This window comes from Pteropus alecto, unplaced genomic scaffold, assembly GCF_000325575.1.
Source record: "Pteropus alecto unplaced genomic scaffold, ASM32557v1 scaffold40, whole genome shotgun sequence".
Taxonomy (NCBI): Eukaryota; Metazoa; Chordata; class Mammalia; order Chiroptera; family Pteropodidae; genus Pteropus; species Pteropus alecto.
In genome coordinates, this window is record NW_006431919.1 from 20,940,817 (window position 1) to 20,959,541 (window position 18,725).

The 18,725-nt window shown below is 62.3% G+C and overlaps 2 protein-coding genes across 3 annotated transcripts in view; one reads left to right on the forward strand and one right to left on the reverse strand.

Moving 5' to 3' along the window:
- RADIL (Rap associating with DIL domain) overlaps nt 1-18,139 on the forward strand; it is a 45,137-nt gene extending 26,998 nt beyond the window's left edge. The window contains exons 6-15 of one of the 2 annotated variants that reach the window (XM_025043139.1): nt 3,186-3,346; nt 6,033-6,145; nt 7,042-7,279; nt 7,705-7,877; nt 11,533-11,683; nt 13,434-13,624; nt 13,777-14,107; nt 14,807-14,970; nt 15,316-15,455; nt 15,813-18,139. In XM_025043139.1, coding sequence (XP_024898907.1) covers nt 3,186-3,346; nt 6,033-6,145; nt 7,042-7,279; nt 7,705-7,877; nt 11,533-11,683; nt 13,434-13,624; nt 13,777-14,107; nt 14,807-14,970; nt 15,316-15,455; nt 15,813-15,918 — 1,768 coding nt within the window. In that variant the 3' untranslated portion in view covers nt 15,919-18,139. The remainder of the gene's footprint in view (nt 1-3,185; nt 3,347-6,032; nt 6,146-7,041; nt 7,280-7,704; nt 7,878-11,532; nt 11,684-13,433; nt 13,625-13,776; nt 14,108-14,806; nt 14,971-15,315; nt 15,456-15,812) is intronic. The other variant, XM_015585312.2, reaches the window with a different exon arrangement.
- A 103-nt stretch (nt 18,140-18,242) lies between these two features.
- Nucleotides 18,243-18,725, reverse strand: part of AP5Z1 (adaptor related protein complex 5 subunit zeta 1) — an 11,669-nt gene continuing 11,186 nt past the window's right edge. Inside the window, exon 18 of the mRNA XM_025043173.1 lies at nt 18,243-18,725. This exon is cut by the window's right edge and continues 52 nt beyond it. Within this exon, the coding sequence (XP_024898941.1) occupies nt 18,567-18,725 (159 nt within the window). The 3' untranslated portion in view covers nt 18,243-18,566.

Here is an 18,725-nt window from a genome sequence, read left to right on the forward strand (position 1 = left end):
GTCAGGGCCTGAGAACAGCCCTGTGTTCGCCCCCAGGGAATGCTCGCTGGCTCGCTCTCTTTTTTTAAGTGTTATAAATCACTTCCCAAATGCAGAAGAGTACAGAATATATCAATTACCCACGAACCCACACTTGAATTGAATCGTATTACCATTTTGCCCCGTTTACACAGGTCTCGGTGTCATGTGCTCCTTTTCGGGTTGCGAATGGCTGAATGTTACTCGATGCTTCTCTGCATCGGTGGCGGCCATCACGCGTTTTCTCCGTGGGTCTGTGGACGTGGGCGCTGCGTCAGGAGGCTTTCTGAACCCCGATCGAATTCCCAGGATTAAACCCTTCCTGACTATAGATTTTTTCAGCATCGCAAGCTGCACTTTGTTGACATTCTAATCAGGGTTTTCCTGTCGGAATTCGTTGGTCTGTGAATTTTTTTTTGTATTGTCCGTGTGTGATTCTAATGACAAGGCTCACAGGACACGAATCGGGGGGCTGTGCCTGTTTTCAGACCCATGAGCCACTTGGCCGGGGGATGAGCACGCTGGGCCTCAGGTTCGTGGAACTGGGCCGCCAACTCCTGTGCTGCCCGCCGGGGCGGAGACCTCCCTGTGCTGATTCCGTTCCTTTCGTGATCATTGGTTTATCTGGTTTTCCATTTGCGTTGATTTCGGTCGTTTTTACTTTCCTACGAATCATCTATTGCATGTATTTTCAGAGTCACTGGGATAAAATCGTTCATTCTGTTTTCTTATGACTTTCTTAATCTCAGGATATTTGCAGTACGGCCCTGTATACCTTTTCTCTTCTCTCCCTCCTTCGATTTATCTTCCCAGGCATTCGTCTGGTATTTTCTGTCTAAAAGAACTCATTTTGTTGTTTCCGGTTACTTTTTCTCTGCTTTCTATTTTATTAACTTCTTTATGATTTCCTTACCCTTGTATGATTTCAATTTTAGTTTCTTTCTTGATTCATGAGTTGTTTTGGTAGTTTTTTGATTTTTATTTCATTTTTAATAACAAAATGCATTTGATGTTGTTTTTAGTAGTAGTTTCTCCGCTATATGCTTCCAAGTGGATTTAATTTTTTTACATCGGAACGTTGCTTTGATCCAGTTTATTTTTATTTTACTGTGGTGAGAACGCGTAACGTGACAACTGCCCTTTTTCTTAATGCACTTTTAAGCGCACAGCGTAGCTCCGCTGACTGTGGGCGGCGTTGCCCAGCAGTCCTCTGGGACTCACGAGCTGGCGTGACTGAGACGTTTCGCTCCTCAATTAGCGACTTCCCCTCTCCTCCCTCCCCCAGCCCAGCCCCTGGCCACCACCGTTCCCTCTGGTTCCAGGAGCCGCCTGTCTCGGATGTCTTGCCTAAGTGGGACCACGCAGCATTTGTCCCCTGTGACTGGCTTACTTCACTCAGTGTCCCATGTCCAGGGTTCACCATGTCGTTGAGCGTTGCGGGGTTTCCTTCTTCATTTAAGGCCGAACCGCCTTCCGTGGCATCGGATGCTGGATGCCGTTCATCCGCTTGCCTGTCGAAGGACTACGGGTTTGATCCCGCACGTGGTGGCCGTCGGCGGCGCCGCCCTGGGCGTGGGGCGCTGGTATCTCAGAGATCCTGATCCGGTTCTTTTGAACAAATACCCAGAAGAGTATGCTGGGTATTTTTGAGGACCCTCCATGCTGTTCCCCACAGCGGCTGCGCCATCCCCAGCAGCCGAGTGCGAGGGCTCCCTCTTCTCCGCGTCCTCGCCCACGTGTGCTGTTTCTTGTCCGTTGGATTACAGTGATGCTGACGGGTGTGCGGTGGCGTCTCGTTGTGGTTTTGGTTTGCTGATGAGTGTGCAGAGCGCTTTTTCACATCCTTGGTGGCCGTGTGTGTGTTCTCTTTGGAGACATGTCTACCCGTTTTCTAATGGGGTTATTAGTTTTGTCGCTTTCGAGGTGTAGGAGTTCCTTTATATTTTGGAAGTTGACCCGTCATCTGACACGCGATTTGCATCTCTCTCATTCCAGAGGCCCTCCCCACTCCGCGTTGCCTTTGCTGGCAGCGGCTTCCGGTTGGATGTGGTCCTACCTGTCGGTTTTGCTTTGTTGCCTGTGCCTTTGCTATCAGATCTATGAAGCGGCTGTCCCCACGCGGTGCTCTCCGAGGGGGCAGGACAGTCCTGCTGTGCCTTGTCGGTGCCCCGCGGCGTGCGGCCGGGGCTGGCGGGTGGCGTGCACTCAGAGTTGACCTCGCTGGGCTGGCACCGAAACGCCAGTTAGTGATACTGGTGGTCTGGTTCCAGCAGAGGCCTTTCTGTGCCTTGAGTTCTGGGTGAAAACCGAGAAGGACAGTACATAGTGAACACAAAGTGGAATTAGGCTCTGAAGAGCAGATTAACTCTTTAGTAATGACACAGACTCTTCATGCCTGTGCGCACATATGTGCGTCATTCAGATGGGTGTGGAGGGGGGACGAAAAGGGGCTGGATTTTGAGCTCTGGGAGATAAGCGGGTGGGCCAGGCCGTGAGGCCACAGGCCTACTTAGCAGCGAGAACGGGGAGCCGGCCTGAGGCCAGTGCCTCCCCTCGCCAGGGAGGTCACACTGGGGACAAAGGGGAAGTGACTGATGGCAGAGGGAACCACAGAACCGCTGCGGGAGGCGGGGCAGGCTGGAGGAAGGGCAGGCCCCGGCCCTCCTGGCCCTTTCTTACAAGCCCCGCCACCAACGCGCCTGGTAGCTTTCCTGGTGGGCCTGATTCTCCAGGACTCCGGCCACTCCGACACCCACGACCCCTGCCCCACTCGAGGCACACCAGGAAGGATAGCAGACCCCGCCGCCCCATGCACATGCACACACGCGCGCGCGCACACACGCACACGCACACACACACACACACACACACACACGCACGCACGCCGACATTCACAGCGACTTTAAGGGCTAATTCCAAAAGAGAAGATAGGGGATGATGTGTCACCAGAGTCCCTCACCACCGGCGGTGGCCCCTGGTGGTCCTGCCGGGGTTCGTGGATGAGCCTCTGGCCGTCCGGTGCCCGACGGGTTGTGTGCCGACCTCTGATTTCCCAGCCTCGCCTCGGCAGGCCGGCACGTCGTCGTTTTTGCTGGCGTCACGTTGAACCAACGTCCTCGTGCAGAGCGCTGGGCCCAGTGTGACTCGCGGTCTTTCTGTCGTGGCAGCCCGGAGCCCGCCTCCTCGGCCAGCGCTTCCCTGGCTGGCCTGGTCCCGGACCTGCAGCACATTCTCTTCTGGATGTCCAATGCCATCGAGCTCCTGTACTTCATCCAGCAGCAGTGCCCGCTGTACATGCAGAGCTTGGAGGAGGAGCTGGACGTCACAGGTATGGCTCGTGTCGTGCACCTGCTGCGCACTCCCGGGCCCGGGGAGCATGGTCCCTGTGGTGTCGACGAGCTGTCGCAGGCAGAGCTGGCCTTTGGAACAGGGATGGGTTTGTGTTGGGGGCTTTCTCTGAGGGGGCAGTGTCACCGACAGGCTATCCTGGCCCCTGTTGTCCACGGCGCGTTGGCACTCTGTCCCTGTCATTTCAAGTGCCATCCTCCCAGGGGGACACAGGTCACTCAGTCGAGCACCAGCGCAGGGACTGCAGTGGCCCTGAGCCACAGCGAGGCACGTCGCCAGTGAGCGCGGCACAGCGGTGTGCTGCATGCCGATTTCGGCGATGATGTGCGTCTTAGCATCCGTGTAAAGCGCTGAGAACACCAAGCGAGAGGGTGACTCTGGCCGGGGTAGTCTGGGAGGGCTTCACGAGGAAGGTGGCGTTTGGCTGCGCCCTGAGGTCCACGTGGGGTTTCAGCTGCTGTGTGTGTCTGACGAAGATAGTGTGGAGCCTGGGGAGGCGTGGTGGGCCCTGGGACGAAGCCGAGACAGAATACAGGACGGTCCGTCGTGGGACACGATGCGACGACAGCTGGACACCTAGGGCTGAGGCCGCAGCCTCACGCAGAGAGCTTGGTTTTGCCTGAGGAGTTGTGGCAAAAACAAAGCCACTCACATCCCGTCCCTTCCCCCTGTTTGTGGGCCTGTGGCCTGTTCCCAGACTGTACCAGAAGCTGCAGGGCGTCCGGTGCAGGTGTGGCCTCGCGGCCTTGCCTCTGGGGGTGCTGCAGCAGCGGGACGTGCACAGGGCCGGGGGGCCGGGAGGGAAGCCAGGCAGGCAGGACGGGCCGGCCGGGGCTCCCCATAGGCTGGGGCTGCCAGACACAGCACAGCATCTCTGTGTGCTCAGCTGTGCCTGGATAAACAGCACGGGTCCTGGACCTCGCCGGTGGGGGCCGCGGCCTGGGGTGCCAGCTGTCCCACTCTGTTCCCGAGGCCTGTGCTCAGGCGGCTGCTCTGAGCTGGGCTGTGGGGTTGGGTTGGAGTGAGGGCCAGCTGGCCAGGCCGAGCGCATGGGGCTGGGGGTCCGGGCCCCCGTGGGTGTCCAGCGGGGCCCGGGACATGGCGGGGTCCGTGTGCTTTCCTGTCAGTCCTGGCTGCCTGCACTTTCTCACCCTGTGCTTCACAGTGGACTTTCCCAGGCTCCCCGCCGTGGCATCTGGGCTCCCATGGGTGTGATGGGGAGTGCTGGGTCCTCCTGCATCCCGGGGGGCATCCCGGGACTGCTGGCCTGCTGCCCCCACCCCAAGCTCCCCTCGGGCGGGTACTGTGAAAGGCGTCCAGTTAGACCTCCCGGGATGGGCCACTGCCCTCGCTGTCCACAAGGCCCGCATCTGGAGCAGCCCGCGATCCGGCTTGCCCCGCGTGTGACGTGGGCCCGCCCGGCCCCGAGCCTGGCGCTCCTGGATCCCGTGCTCACGCCTGGCCTCTTGCCACGCCTCTCCCCAAACCCCACTGGTCTCCTCAGCTACCCAGGACCAGCGTCGCAGGTGCCACAGTGGGACTTGGGTGGGGGGCTCTCGTGGGTTCGGCGTTGGCCAGCGAGGACCTGGGCCTCTGGGCTGCCTCCAAGTTCATGTTGTCTGTCCCTCTGTGCCACGTCGGGGTGGGGCACGTCCTCAGGGAGTCCCATTTATTTTGGCTCCAGCAGAAAGTCAGATGGGACAGCTGCCCCGCACTGTGACCTGTAGGCACAGCGTCCACTGGCGAGTCCTGCTGACGCCTTCCTGTTGCCTGCAGGTCTGGGGACCCCTCTGGGCCGGCCTTGCCCAGGCCAAGTGAGCATGGGCTGAGCGGCGTCTGGCTGATTTTCATGGGAAAAGCTGCTTGGGGTGACGGGGTCACCGCTTCCTTAGCTGCTGTCTCTAGTCTTAGGAGGAAGTTATTTTTGGTCGGGGGCCGGCTGTCGCGTAGCCTGGTCGGTGCTGGGAGCTGGGAGCACGTGGCCAGCGGGGGAAGCCGCGGCAGGGTCTGAGAGGCCCAGAGACAGTGTCCCGTGTGGGGCGGGCGCTCGAGAGCTCAGGAAGAAGACACTGCCTGAGGGGCGCGGGGCCGGCGCTCCGGCCTGCAGACCCTCAGCGGGAGGGGTCTGCGGGAAGAACCCTGAGAGCACGTGTCACGTCTGAAAGCTGGAGGAGTCGCGTTTCCGTTTCCCAGACGGCCTTTTCGTCCGCGTGCTCATCCAGAACGGGGTGTGTGTGTGTGGGAGAGGGGGGACATTTTATTTTACCCACTTAAAATCCTCCTCTAAGTCTTTGAGGCTCTGCCTCAGCACCTGTAGACTTATGGGGGTCCCTCAGGTGCCCAGACGGGCGGCCTCCATCCTGGGCCTCGGGATCTGGTGTGGGCTGGAGGGAGAGGAAGGCTGCCGGCCGCTGACCGAGAGGCTCATGTGGGCGTCAGCTCAGCGCGAGGCCCCCCGCAGAGCCTGGCGCTCAGGCGAAGTGTTTCGGGTGGTTTTAAGTGACGGTGGAGGGACCTGTGCAGCACCTCGCCTCGCAGGCCTGAGATGGGAGCGTTGGGCGAGCACACGCAGATGTTCGAAGTCGCTGCGGTTCCGGAAGGTTCCTGCTCCTGAGCACCGAGGCCAGCTGCCCCCTCAGTAGCACCTGTGCCGCTGTGCCCCGCAGGCTCGAGGGAGTCCCTGTTCTCCTGCGCGCTCTCGGCCAGCGAGGAGGCCATGGCGGTGCTGGAGGAGGCCGTGCTGTGCGCCTTCCAGCAATGCGTGTACTACGTGTCCAAGGTGAGCCCGCAGCCCACGTGGGCGGGGGGTCCGGGAGGGGCGGCCGTGTCCTCCCGCTCTCTGCGGGGCGGGGGTGGGGGGCATCTCGGGGAACTGGGAGGGGCGACGTGCTTTTCCCACTCGTCACCTGACCCCCGGCTTCCAGTCTCTCTCTCCTGGCTCACTGTCACTCTGTCCCATGAGCCATCCAGGCCCGACATGGGGGCCAGCTGGGTGGGAGAGACAGGGGGCGGCCGCTCTGGGGAAAACCATGTGGCAGGTGGTGTGGTCGTGCGGTGGTGCTGGGCCGCGGTGGCCGTGGCTCTGCCCTTGGACACACTGCCCCAGCACGCTGAGCGGGTGGTCAGCAGCTCGCGGCCCCAGAGCCGGTCAGTCATTGCCCTGGCTCAGGAGTCTCAAGCTGAGCAGCGGTCAGTCCTGGACACAAGCCAGGCCCATGCCCCTGGCGGCTCCATAGCCTCCTGGCCTCGGCATGTCCCCTTCTGTGCCCTGGGGTCCCCCGGATAGTGGGGTTCTGTGTGTCCCTGGCTGAGCATGTTGAGGGCCTGCAGGATGGTGTCTGGTGGCCCAGAGCACGTGTCTGCCGACTTGGCTGTCACTAGGGAGTGCTTGTCCTGTCTATTCAGGGGCCAAATATGACAGTCACCCTTTGTTCTAAGGAGACCCCTCCAATTGTGGGTGATCCCCTCAAGGTGCCCACCCGCCACGCCACCGTTTAATAAAACTGATAATCGGGAGGGGCCGAGCCTCCTGTCCCTCTGACCCTCGGGGTACCTGCATGCCTCCCAGGATCATCAGCCCCTGGGTCCTGGGGCAGCCCCGGCTGTGGCTGTGTGGCGGGAGGGTGACCGGCCCGGCACGCTCGTCAGCCACAGCGCAGCTTCCTGTCGCCCCAGTCCCTGTACGTCTGCCTCCCGGCCCTGCTGGAAGGCCCCCCTTTCCAGATGGAGCGCCGGGAGAGCTGGTGCTCGGCCCCCCAGCTGCCCGAGGAGCTGCGCCGCGTCGTGTCTGTCTACCAGGCCACCCTGGACCTCCTGCGGCAGTTCCAGGTGCACCCCGAGATCGCCTCCCAGGTGCTGGCCTACCTCTTCTTCTTCTCCGGCACTCTGCTCTTCAACCAGCTGCTGGACCAGGGTGAGGCCCGGCCGGGCGCACCCCTGGGGGACGCTGTGCACGGTCAGGGTCCTGCCTCGGGGCCTGGCTGCTGGGGGCAGGGACAGGAGCACAGGGACGAACCCCCGGAATGTGTGTCGCCAGGTGGACTTCCCGGGCTGGGGCGGGGTCCATGGGGCAGAATCTCCGCTTAGGCCTGGACCATGATCCTTTGTACTTGGCATTCGGTGGCTGTCACAGCCCCTACCTGCCGTCTTCACCCCTACTTCCTCTCAGAGAGGAGCCCAGAAGCGGGTTAGTTGCCTTGGAAACCAGCAGAAGGTCTCATGTCTGTCCTCTGAGGCCTGGAGTCGGGGGAGCATAGGCACAGGGGACCAGCTGGCCAGGGCTCGGCTCCCTCTGGGGGAGGGTGGGCAGCCCCGGCCTCACCTGCCCTGCCCCCCCAGGCCCATCTCTGAGTTGCTTCCACTGGCCCAGAGGCGTTCAGGCCTGCACCCGGCTGCAGCAGCTCCTGGACTGGACAAGGAGCGCCGGCTTCGGGGGCGCGGGAGAGCGCTTCTTCCGGAAGCTTTCCTGCACCCTCAACCTGCTGGCCACGCCCCGCGCCCAGCTCATCCAGGTAGGAGGACGCAGAACGGGCAGTGGGGGTGGGGGCCACTGTCGTCACTCTTGGGTCGCCGGCCGGCAAGCCAGGCGGGGGCCATGGACCCGGCTCATAGGCAGGGAAGTGGCCCAACAATGTGCCCAGTCCCTGACCTACCCCTGCGACCTCGCTGGGGTAGGGGGTCTGCAGAGGCAGAGGGTTAAGGGCCTGAGATGGAGGGATCGCCCTGGGTTACCCCGGGGGCCACTCTCAGCACAGGAGACCTTCAGAGTGGCCGACGGAGGCAGAGGAGAGGGTCAGAGAGACAGGACAGAGGGAGCAGGGACTCGGCCACTGTCGCTGGCTCTGAGGGTGGAGGAAAGGCCCTGGGCCAGGACCTCCAGAAACCGAGAATGGCCTTGAGCCGAAGGCCAGCGTGGAAATGAGAACTTCTGCCCTCCACGTGCACGGAGCTGAATCCTGACGACCAGGTGAGCAAGGAGCCGGGCCCTGCCCTGCAGCCTCCAGAAGGACCGCGGAGCTGCTGATACCCCGGTTGCAGCCCAGTGCGACGCGGGCCGGACGTGCGAGCCCAGAACCGCGAGTGCGCGTCTGTGTCGCTCTGCTGTGTCTGCGGCCACCGATTACAGCCGCACCAGGAGCCTGACTCACCGCCCCCCCGCCCTGCCCCAGCTGCCCGACACAGTCGTCACAGAGCCACGGTGCTCCCTGCCTGCCTGGCGCAGACCCCGGACGTGACCCGGGAATGACAGCGAGTGAGTACAGGGCCGTCTGCAGAGGGGAGTGTTGGAACCAGGCGGGCAGTGCGGCTCCTTCGCCATCTCCAGCCAAAGCCCGAAGCTGACTCCGGCGTAGCCCGTGCCGTGTGACGTGAGGGGACAGTGGACCTTCCAGTCTGGTATTAAGAAACGGAGCGACCACTCTACCCAAGGATCGAAACCTGGAAAGTCTCACGTGTGCGTCCGCCATGACTGTCAGCGGTGGAGGCAGCAGCTGCGAGTCTAGACGGCTTTGCATGTGCCCCTCATTTACTCGCCACTGCACGTCTGTGCGGGGGGCCCGGCTGTGCCTCTGCTTCACGATGGCCAAGCCGAGGTCACACAGCCAGCGCCTCATGGAGCCAAGACTCCGTGCAGGCTCTGGGGGCCACTGACTTCAGCAGACACAGAATTTCTCACGCGTCAGGAACTGTATGTTGTATTCAGTTTTTTTTTTTTTAAGTTATTTTTCATTATAAAAGTCAAACGCGGATTGACGTGAGGAAATCCAGGCAGTGGGGATATTTAGGACGGACTGGGTTCGTTTCCTCCCCAAAGAGCACTAACCTGAAGCAGAGTGATGCTTTTCGACGGCCTGCGCCGTAAGGACAGAGAAAACAGATACAGAGGTGAAAACCTTCAGAAGTGGCAAGTGGAGGGCGAGCGGCGACTGCCTTGGCAGATCTGGGAGAGCCGACTCCTGAGGAGTGACCCCGTTGGCCACGAAGCCACCGGAAGGCTCAGGAGTTGCTGGCACCAGGGGCCCCTGGAAGCTGAGCGAAGATGGGCCAAGACGGGGGAGGAGCAGCCGGGATGCTGGCGATGCTGGGCTTGGGGTCAGCCCACCTCGCGCTGAGAACAAGACGCAAAGTCTGTTTAAAGGCTCCACAGAGCTCCTGAAGCCTCGGGGACCGGGGGGTCTCAGACCCACGGAGCGGGGACTACAGAGCTGTTCCGCTGTTGCTTTTCCTCTGTGGGCAAACGCCTCATCTGAGAGCAGGCTCTGTGAGGCCGAGAGGCCGGGGTTCATCCAGAGCTGGGGAGAGACGGGGCCACGTCGCAGGCTACGGGGACAAATGCTCAGTACCCTAGGGGCCCTGGTGGTTTTCCCTCCTGACGTTTGACAAGACTCTGAAGCTTCAGGGTGTGGGATGGATAGGAAGGACTTTAAAACTAAGCCGAAGGCTCTGCAAAGCAGCGTGGGGTGGGTGGCGGGCGGCCGCCCACTGGCTCAGGGTGCCAGCTCACACTTCCCGTGCAGGGCCAGGAAGAACATATTCTAGGCTCTGTGGACCACATCCATCTAAGCCCAGAATTATTATTCTTTTTTTAAGCTCTTTAAAAATGTGAAAATTATTCTTAGCTCGAGAGCCATGCAAAAACAGGCCTCAAGCCGTAGTTTGCCACCCTTTAAAGCCAACAGTTTGAAAGAAGAAACTTTAAAAAAAGCCACGCATATCCCCATGAAGATGAGACATCCATGTGAGTGAGCGGACAGAAAGAATTCTCGGAACTTAAAATTACAGCAGCAGAGATGAAAACTTCAGCGGCAGAATTGGAAGACAAAGTCGAGGAAATCGCCCGAGAAGTGGAGGGACAGTGAGGCGGAGACGGGAAGGCGCGGTCCCGGCCGGGTGACCCTCCGGACACCACCCCGGAGAACCCAGGCGTGAGAGGGAAGCCCGGCGCCTGGGAACTCAGCGATCGAAAAGAACCACCTCCAGGCAGACCACGGCTCACCCGAGCCGCTGCGTGTCTGGGGTAGGGGGTGGGGGCTGGGAGGACAGTCCCCAGGGTCGGCCTTTGCCCCTCCCCACGTAATCTGAGGACACTGGTTGTCCCTTCAGTGTGGACACTGGATAACCACAGCCCAGGTCTCTTGATGTCGGCTATAAAATCATGCAAGAAAAAACAGAAGAAAAAAAAATCAAAGGACCGGTGAACGAAGCCCAACGTCCACACTGGAGGCTCCAGAGAGAGAGGGAGCGGCGGCGAGAGGCTGAAGACGCAGCAGGACAACCCCGGGTGGCGTGACGCCAGCGCAGCCACCATGAAAAGGCACGTGGCTGCAGGGGCCTCGCACCCAGTGCAGGCACCGTGGACACCAGCGCAGGAGACACAGACCCGCCAGCTTCAGAGAGGAGTGAGAGCGTGACGTGCCCCGAGGACCGGCCGTCAGATGGTTTGCGACACGTGGGGAGCAGTGTGGGAAGCCGGAGGACCGGAGCACAGCTCCCAACGACACGGCGTGGCCAGCGCTGGGACAGCCGGGCGCCTGACACCGCGTGTGAGGCCGGAGGGCAGACGCTTCCGCCAGGCCCTCCTGGGGACCTGTCTCCTAACGAAGGAGCGGGAGCAGAGGGGCGGCTTCCAGCAGTGGGGAAGGGGGCCCCCGAACGATGGGAGGAAGGCGAGGTGAGTGCGGTGTGCAGGTCAGGGGTCCGGCCTTCCTCAGGCCTCGTGCCCCGTCCAGGCTCCTAAGGCTGCTCTCTCACGTGTCCCCCAGTGGTGGCACGAGGCCTTCGTGCATCTCTCACCTGCTGGGCTTTTACGTCATGTGATGCAGGGGCCCGTTTCATTTTCCCCTCTCCCAGCGGTCTGTGATGTGATGGGCACATTCGGCGGGCCAGACACTGGCCTCTCCAGGGAACGGTTGCGCCACCCGGCCCTCAGCCTGCATGCCCACGAGGCAGCCAGGGGCCAGCTGCCCGCTGTGGGGCGCCCTGCTGCCCGGGCCTGTGACCCCCTACTGACCTCACCATCCCACCTGGACAGCGAGGATCTGCATGCTGGCTCAGGACATGTGGCCGGGAGCCCTCTGCCTCTGTCCCTAGAGCACCCAGCTGTGCTGGTCCCTGGGCGTGTGCTGAGCCATCCGGGGCCTTGACCACGAGCTCCTTCTTGTCACCTAGATGAGCTGGGCAAACCTGCGGGCTGCGTTCCCGGCCCTGAGCCCTGCGCAGCTGCACCGGCTGCTGACCCAGTACCAGCTGGCCTCGGCCGTGGGCCCCATGAGCGCCTGGGAGCCAGGCGCCCAGGACCGCCCCGATGCCTTCAAGTCAGGTGAGCCTCCTCCTCGGGCAGGACTGCGGAGCTCTGGGGGCCAGGCTGGGGGACTTCCCTGGACGAGCCCGCGGAGCATCTGGCAGCCCCTCCTGGGCCATCTTCCTCCTGGGGTGCCCTGCCCTGCCCGTCCCTGGGAACCTCCACAGGTGGGGGTCAAGGAGCCCACAGTCCATGGCCAAGCGCCAAGCTCCCAGCTCAGGTTAAAGGTCCCCCTGCCCCTCATGGAGCCTGAGGATGGGGCCTCACCAGGTACCCCACCCACCAGGAGGAGAGCAGGGTCTCCACGCGGGGTGACACTGTGCTGCCTGTTGGAAAACATTCCTGAGCACTCGTGCCATGTATGCACGTGCACACGCACGCTGTACATATGTACACACACCACACATGTGAACATAATGCTGTGTACGTGCACACACACCGTACACGTGTACACACATGCCACTCATGCGCACACACCATCCACACATGCATGCCGTACATATGAACATGCACCGCACACCTGCACACACGCCACACACATGTACACACATCATGCACGTGCACACACGTGCATGTGCACACACCACACATACGAACACTGCAATATACACACCATACACATGTACACACATATAATGCATGTGTGCACATGTGCACGTGCACACACACCACACATACGAACACTGCAATATACACACCGCCACACACATGTACACACATATAATGCATGTGTGCACATGTGCACGTGCACACACACCACACATACGAACACTGCAATATACACACCGTACACATGTACACACATGCCGCACACATGAACATAATGTACGTATGTGCACGTGCCTTATATATGTACACATCCCACACATGTCTACACACACCATGCATATACATACACTACACACACGCACACACACCATACATACATGCGCACCATACATATGCACACACACCATACGTGTAGACATGTACACACATGTATGTATGTTTTATAGAGTAAACGTGCATCTCTCATTGGCATTGTGCATATTATAGCAAAAACAATGAAAGGTGGTAGAGGTTACAGATACAGTAGGGCTTTGCCCACACACCATACATGTGGACGTGTACACACATGTATGTATGTTTTAACGTGCATCTCATTGGCATTGTGCACATTATAACAAAAACAGTGAAAGGTGGTAGAGGTTACAGATACAGTAGGGCTTTGGCCACCACCTGCTACGCCCTTGTCACCCAGGAGCTGGGGTTGGCCACAAGGACCACCCCCGAGCAGGACTCCAGGCTACTGGACGGCGTGGACCCCTCTCACTTACCAGTTCACAGCCGAAGCTTGAGCTTGCGGAAAGGGGCCAGCGCTGGGAGCAGAGCCTGCTGTCGGCCACTCCCATTCCGGAACTGTGGCCAGCGTGCCAATGGCTGTCCCCTCCCGACCCCCCGTGCTGCTGGGGCTGCAGTGTGCATGGGCCCGGGGCCCGGAGGATCTGGCGCTGGCTCAGGGCTGCAAACTCCGGGCAGAGAGGGCTCAGCTCTGGGCGTGGGCAGGCGCTGGGGCCAGAGCTGCAGATGGGGTCTTGTTCTTCATCTGGGTGGTCACTGGGATCTAGAAGGGACGAGAGTGCAGTGTGGGCTGGTCACCCTCACCTGGATCCCCCCCGCCACTGTCCTCGTCAGGTCAGTCTGCCGGTCCCCAGGTCCCCTAGTGTCAGGTGGGGCGGGCAGCCTCCTCCAGGCCCGGTGGCCAAGCAGTCTTCACCCCGACCCGCAGAGGACGTCCTGGAGTCCTATGAGAACCCGCCGCCCATCGTTTTGCCAAGCGAGGGCTTCCAGGTGGACTTGGAGGTGGACTGCCTGGATGCCAGCACCTACCAGCACCTCCTCTACCTGCGCCACTTCCTGTGGGGCCTGCGGGGCAAGCCCAGCCCTAGCGGGGGTCCTGCCCCCCCTGAGGGCGTTAAGGTACACTGAGCTGTCCTCTGTGGCTCTGGTTTTGACAATAGGGTGGACGCAGGGCCTGGTTGGGGCCTTAGGGAGGAAGCCGGGGTGGCTGGGGGCCTTGGGCCCTCCCACTAGGGCAGGAGCTTGGTGCCTGAGCTTTCTCTCTCGTCCAGGGCCTGAACTCTCCCTGCCCTGAGGGGTACCCCGAGGGCCAGAGCTGCCCCCTGGCTCCCAGGGACCCTGGCAGGGGAGCCTGTGAGGCCGGCCTGGCGCATCCTCCGCCCTCTGCGGGGGCTCCCCGGGCACAGGGCCCTCCAGGAAGGAGCCACGGGGGCCCCCAGCCCGGCGCTCTGCACACGGACCCCTCCTGCCTGCTCACACCTCCCGGCACCCCGCTTGAGCCCGCCGCCCCCGACTGGCCTACCCCTGGCGGCCCCTGCGGGAAGGCGCTCCTGGGCGGGAGGAGGAGTGGACCGTGTGGCCCCCGGGGGCCAACTCCGGAAGGTGAGACCTGTCTCCTGTCCACACCTACACCCTGGCTCCCAGGCCCTGCTGGCGCACTCCACCCACAGCGTCCCGGGGGCACGTGCGTCCTGGGCTTTCAGTCCCTTCTCGTGAAAGCCCGCAGCCCTGGGTGCCAGGAAGGCTCGGGCAGACGAGAGGGCCAGGGGCGGATGGGGAGGGCCAGGGGCGGATGGGGAGGGCCAGGGGTGGATGGGGAGGGCCAGGGTGCAGGGCGGCTGGGCCATGCAGTCTTCTGGGGACTAAGTCACTCGCACGGGAAGCGTGGCTCGGATGACCTGTGCTCAGCATCAGAGAGGTGAGGGCAGGGTCACACACTCAGGGGAGGGACAGGTGGAGTCACCACTTAGAGGTATGGCGGGAGAGGGGTGTGGCTCAGAGGGGTCCTGTGGGTGGAGGAGCGGGGGTGGCTGGGGGAGGGGGACTTGGGTGTTAGCTTCGGCCTCTTGGAAACAGCTGGCCTCTGAGAGGGGCCGGTGTCTGGGGCAGCCACAGAGGGGGCCCGGGTGCCACTTCCAGGCACAGGGCAGTGTTGCCCACAGACGGCCCCCCACCCCCGCTCAGCCTTCCCTCATGGGCCCGTGAGCACTCGTCCTCTGGGGAAGCGGCCAGGCCAGCGTCCCTGGGCCCTGGACGGGGCAGGTGCAGGCCCCTTCCCTGCCCCTTGTCTCGCCCACTCAGGAGACTGTGTGGCGGCCGAGATGCAGCCCCCGCCGGCGCCCTCCAGCCGCAGCTCCAGCACCGAGGACTTCTGCTACGTCTTCCTGGTGGAGCTGGAGCGAGGCCCCTCCGGCCTGGGGATGGGCCTGATCGACGGGACGGTGAGCGGCCCTGGGCTCCTCCTGGTCAGTGACGGTGTCCCGTTCCCCAGAGCTGGGACCCTAGGACCTGTGGTCACTGGGGCAGCTGGGTGAGGCCCACCACGGGCGTGGGGCCCGGGGCTTGGTGGGGCATCTCTGTGGAATCTGGGAGAAAGAAAAGGGCCCCATGTGGTAGCCACCTCCCCTGGCCTGCTGTGTCACCGCAGGGCGTCCTGAGCTCGTGGGGACAGTCATGGAGTCCAGTGCTGTCCTTTCAGATACACTGATGACAGGCTGGGCCTCTCAGCAGACAGTGGGGCTGAGGTGGCCCTCGCTGGGGCTGCCCATGTGTAGGGGCTGCAGAGCCCTGAGGCCTGTGTGTCCCCCCAGCACACGCCCCTGGGCGCCCCCGGCCTCTACATCCAGACCCTGCTCCCGGGCAGCCCGGCGGCGGCAGACGGCCGGCTGTCACTGGGGGACCGCATCCTGGAGGTGAACGGCAGCAGCCTGATGGGCGTCAGCTACCTGAGGTACCCCCCCCACACACACCTTGGTCTGTGTGGGCGTCAGAGCCACCTGCAGGACAAGTGACCTCGGCTCCTATGATCGTGTCCTCTCCTTATCCCTTTAGCAATGAGCACAGTCCCCCAGCCCAGCCCTCCGGGGCCACCTCCTACCCTTCCCTCCCCTCGATTGGACTCCTGAGGACCACTAGCTCCCCAGGGGTCGGGCACCTCGAGGTGGGGTGGCCGGGCCCTCACACAGCCCCGTGCACTGGGGTCTTCCTCCTGGGCACCTCTAGGAGGCTCTGCCTGCCCGGTGGCTGGGTGGCAGTGAGCCCACACGTGTGAACTCCACGCGGTACTCGCCCCTTTGCTGGGTTTCAGGGCCGTGGATCTGATCCGACACGGCGGGAAGAAGATGCGGCTTCTGGTCGCCAAGTCGGACGTGGAGACGGCCAAGAAGATCCGCTTCCGATCGCCCCCTCCCTAAGGGGGCTGGGGGGCGCCCCGGTGCACCCGGCCCTGAGGTCCGGCCAAGCGTTCCTAAGTGGCATGTCACCTTTAGGACACCGGCCGCCCCCACCCTGTGGATAATGTACATCTTAGTGTATATTTTATTTATATGACAGATGACACTAAATTGTGATGTTTGTTACAGAGCTTTTATGTTTAAGAGTTTAACGGAGACGTATAGATTAAATAAACTATCTTTCATATTCTCGGACGGGATGGTGTGTGGAGTTGGGGTGGGCACTGTGCTGGGCCCCCCGGGGCCCCACAGGACCCAATCCCCTCCCCTCCAGCACAGGAGAGACCCTGAGAGGATGCAGGGGACATGGTGATGGTGGACCCTCTGTCTGCCCTCGCCCTGCCCAGAGACCAGGAGCAACGGGACACGCTGGGCAGCGGGCAGCCTGGCCCCCGGAAAAGGCCAGAGTCACCCCTCGGTGCAGGCTGCTCCCGGGACCCGCACGCTCAGTCAGCACAGTCCCTAAAAAAAAGTCTAGAAGCCCCAGATGCTAATAAAGGGAAGTCGTGACCTGAGGACACAGGCCCCTCTGATCACTGAAGGCTCGGCTCGGCCCTAATACCACGCTCTTAATCTGTGGCCTGGCTGGTGTCCACCTGGTCACTGTCCCTTCGCCTGGCAGGAGGTCGGCCTTCTCACCCGCTGGCTGACCCTGCACAGAGTCGGCGGCAGGGCCGTGTTGCAGTGGCCAGGGCAGCGAGGCTGGGACAGCGCCACCCAGCGGGGCATCTTCCGCAGGTTGGGCAGGTTCTGCAGCCTGGTGGGTCCCCACGTCCTCCACAGCGCAGAGAGACCCCGTGGAGGAGGGGACCCCGGCCAGTCAGCTGCAGACGCAGCCGTCACGTGGCAAGCGGTCTAGAGGAGCCCGCCGCCCCGCCCCGCCCCGCCTCGCCTCGCCTGGGCGTGCTAGGTCCGTGCTGGTTGTAAGCTCCGGGCCCCACGCGGCTCCACGGCGCCCCCTGGCGAGCGCAGATGCGGCTGCCCAGCCTTCAGGTTAGGCCAGGATCCACCCGCTGGATCGCGGTCGCCCACAGGCCAAGTCCCCAAAGGCTGGATCAGTGACGTTTTAACTGGAAGGAGGGGACGAGCTCGGGGAGGCTGGCAGCGGGCCCGACGCCTGGCGAATCCCCGGTCTCAGCCCTTCACTGCGCTCCTCCGCGGGTAGGGGCCGCGGCCTCGTCCGAATCCAGCTGCGGGGCCGAGTGGGGGACCCAGGTGACGCCGATGAACGTATCTTCAACACTGGCATCCGCGGACACTGGGTCCCGAGGACCCAGCAGGGGCGGTGGGCCGCGGCGGGCGGCGGGCAGGGGTCTGCCCCGTCCCGGGAAGTCAGGGTGTCCACGGCACGCCCGCACCGACGCCCACGGCGCTGCTCCGCGCGCGCGTCACCTGTCGCTTCTCGGAAAACGCCCTGAGGCCGGACGCTGGGCAGAGGAGAGGCGGGCGCTCCCTGCCAGGTCCGCGCCCGGCCCCTGCGGTGCCAGCTCCGGTATCGGCTGTCGTTTCTCTTCCGCGGCTGGCGTTTCTCAGGACGCCTAGGGACAGACTTGCTGGAGGCGGGGGCTCCGGGCGGAGCCTGGGCGGAGCCTGCGCCGAGCGGGGCGGGGCGGGGCCGAGGGCTTCAGGATCGCGGAGCAGCAGCACCACCTGGCGGCCCCGGGGTTGCTTTGCAAGCGGCGGCTGACTTGAATGCAACTGGTGGGAAGCGCTGGGGCTGGGGACGTTTCTTGCCGGCCACACCTAGCTATCTCCCCACTTGGGATAATCCCTGAGCAAACCCTGACTTAGTCTGAGTAAGGCTCGGGTCGCAGGTGTCGGGGTCACTGGGAGCCCCGTTGGGTGGGTCCTGCCTTCCCTCTTAATGGTAGGAGGCTTTAGGCCTGTAAAGGTGACAGCACCTCCAGCCCACCCAGCAGAGGCCCCAGCCTTCCCATCCCTAAGTTATTCAGGGGCATGAAAAGGCACCCTGAACAAGCACACGGAACCAGCACACTTCCCCAGGGACAGCTGGGCGCGTCGCACACTTCCTTCCTGGCTGTGGATTTCCGATGCAGCTTATGGGACACCTGTGACATCGAGGCTGCATCGCATTCGGCCCTTACTTGTTGGGACTGAATGGGAAGGAACAGCCCAGGTGTCTGGCCTGGCCAGCAAGGGCCCCTTATGCCCCCAGGCCAGCTCTCCCAGCCCAGAAGTACTGGGCAGTGCCCCCAGGCCTGCGGGGGTCCCCATACCTGGCCTTCTCCTCTGGGTGGAGAAAATGGAAGCAACTTTGCCTTATGCACAGAGAAACTGTCAAAGGTTTATTTTTGCTAGATCTCTTCTTGTCCCCAAACTACTACAGCAAGGACACCTACCAGGCAGCTCCCATCCAGCCCCCAAGGGGGCCAGAGCCACGAATTAGAGCAGCTTCACCACACAGCTCAGCATGGTCACCAGGGAGAGGGGTTAGAGAGACACCACAGGGTGAGGTCGAGACGGCCCTGACCAGCACCGAGGGACACAGGCCCCTCCTGCTTGCCCCTCTGATCGCTGAAGGCTGGGCTCGGCCCTAATGCCAGGCCCTTAACCTGCGCCCTGGCTGGCGTCCACCTGCTCACTGCCCCTCACCCCGGCAGGAGGCCCACCTCCTTCTCCAGCAGCCGGCTGACGGTGCGCAGGGCCAGCGGCAGGGCCGTGTTGGTGTCGCGGTGATAACGAGGCTCGGACACCTCTGTGCTGGGCGTGAGCACAAACTGGGCCACACTGGGCATCTTCAGCAGGTT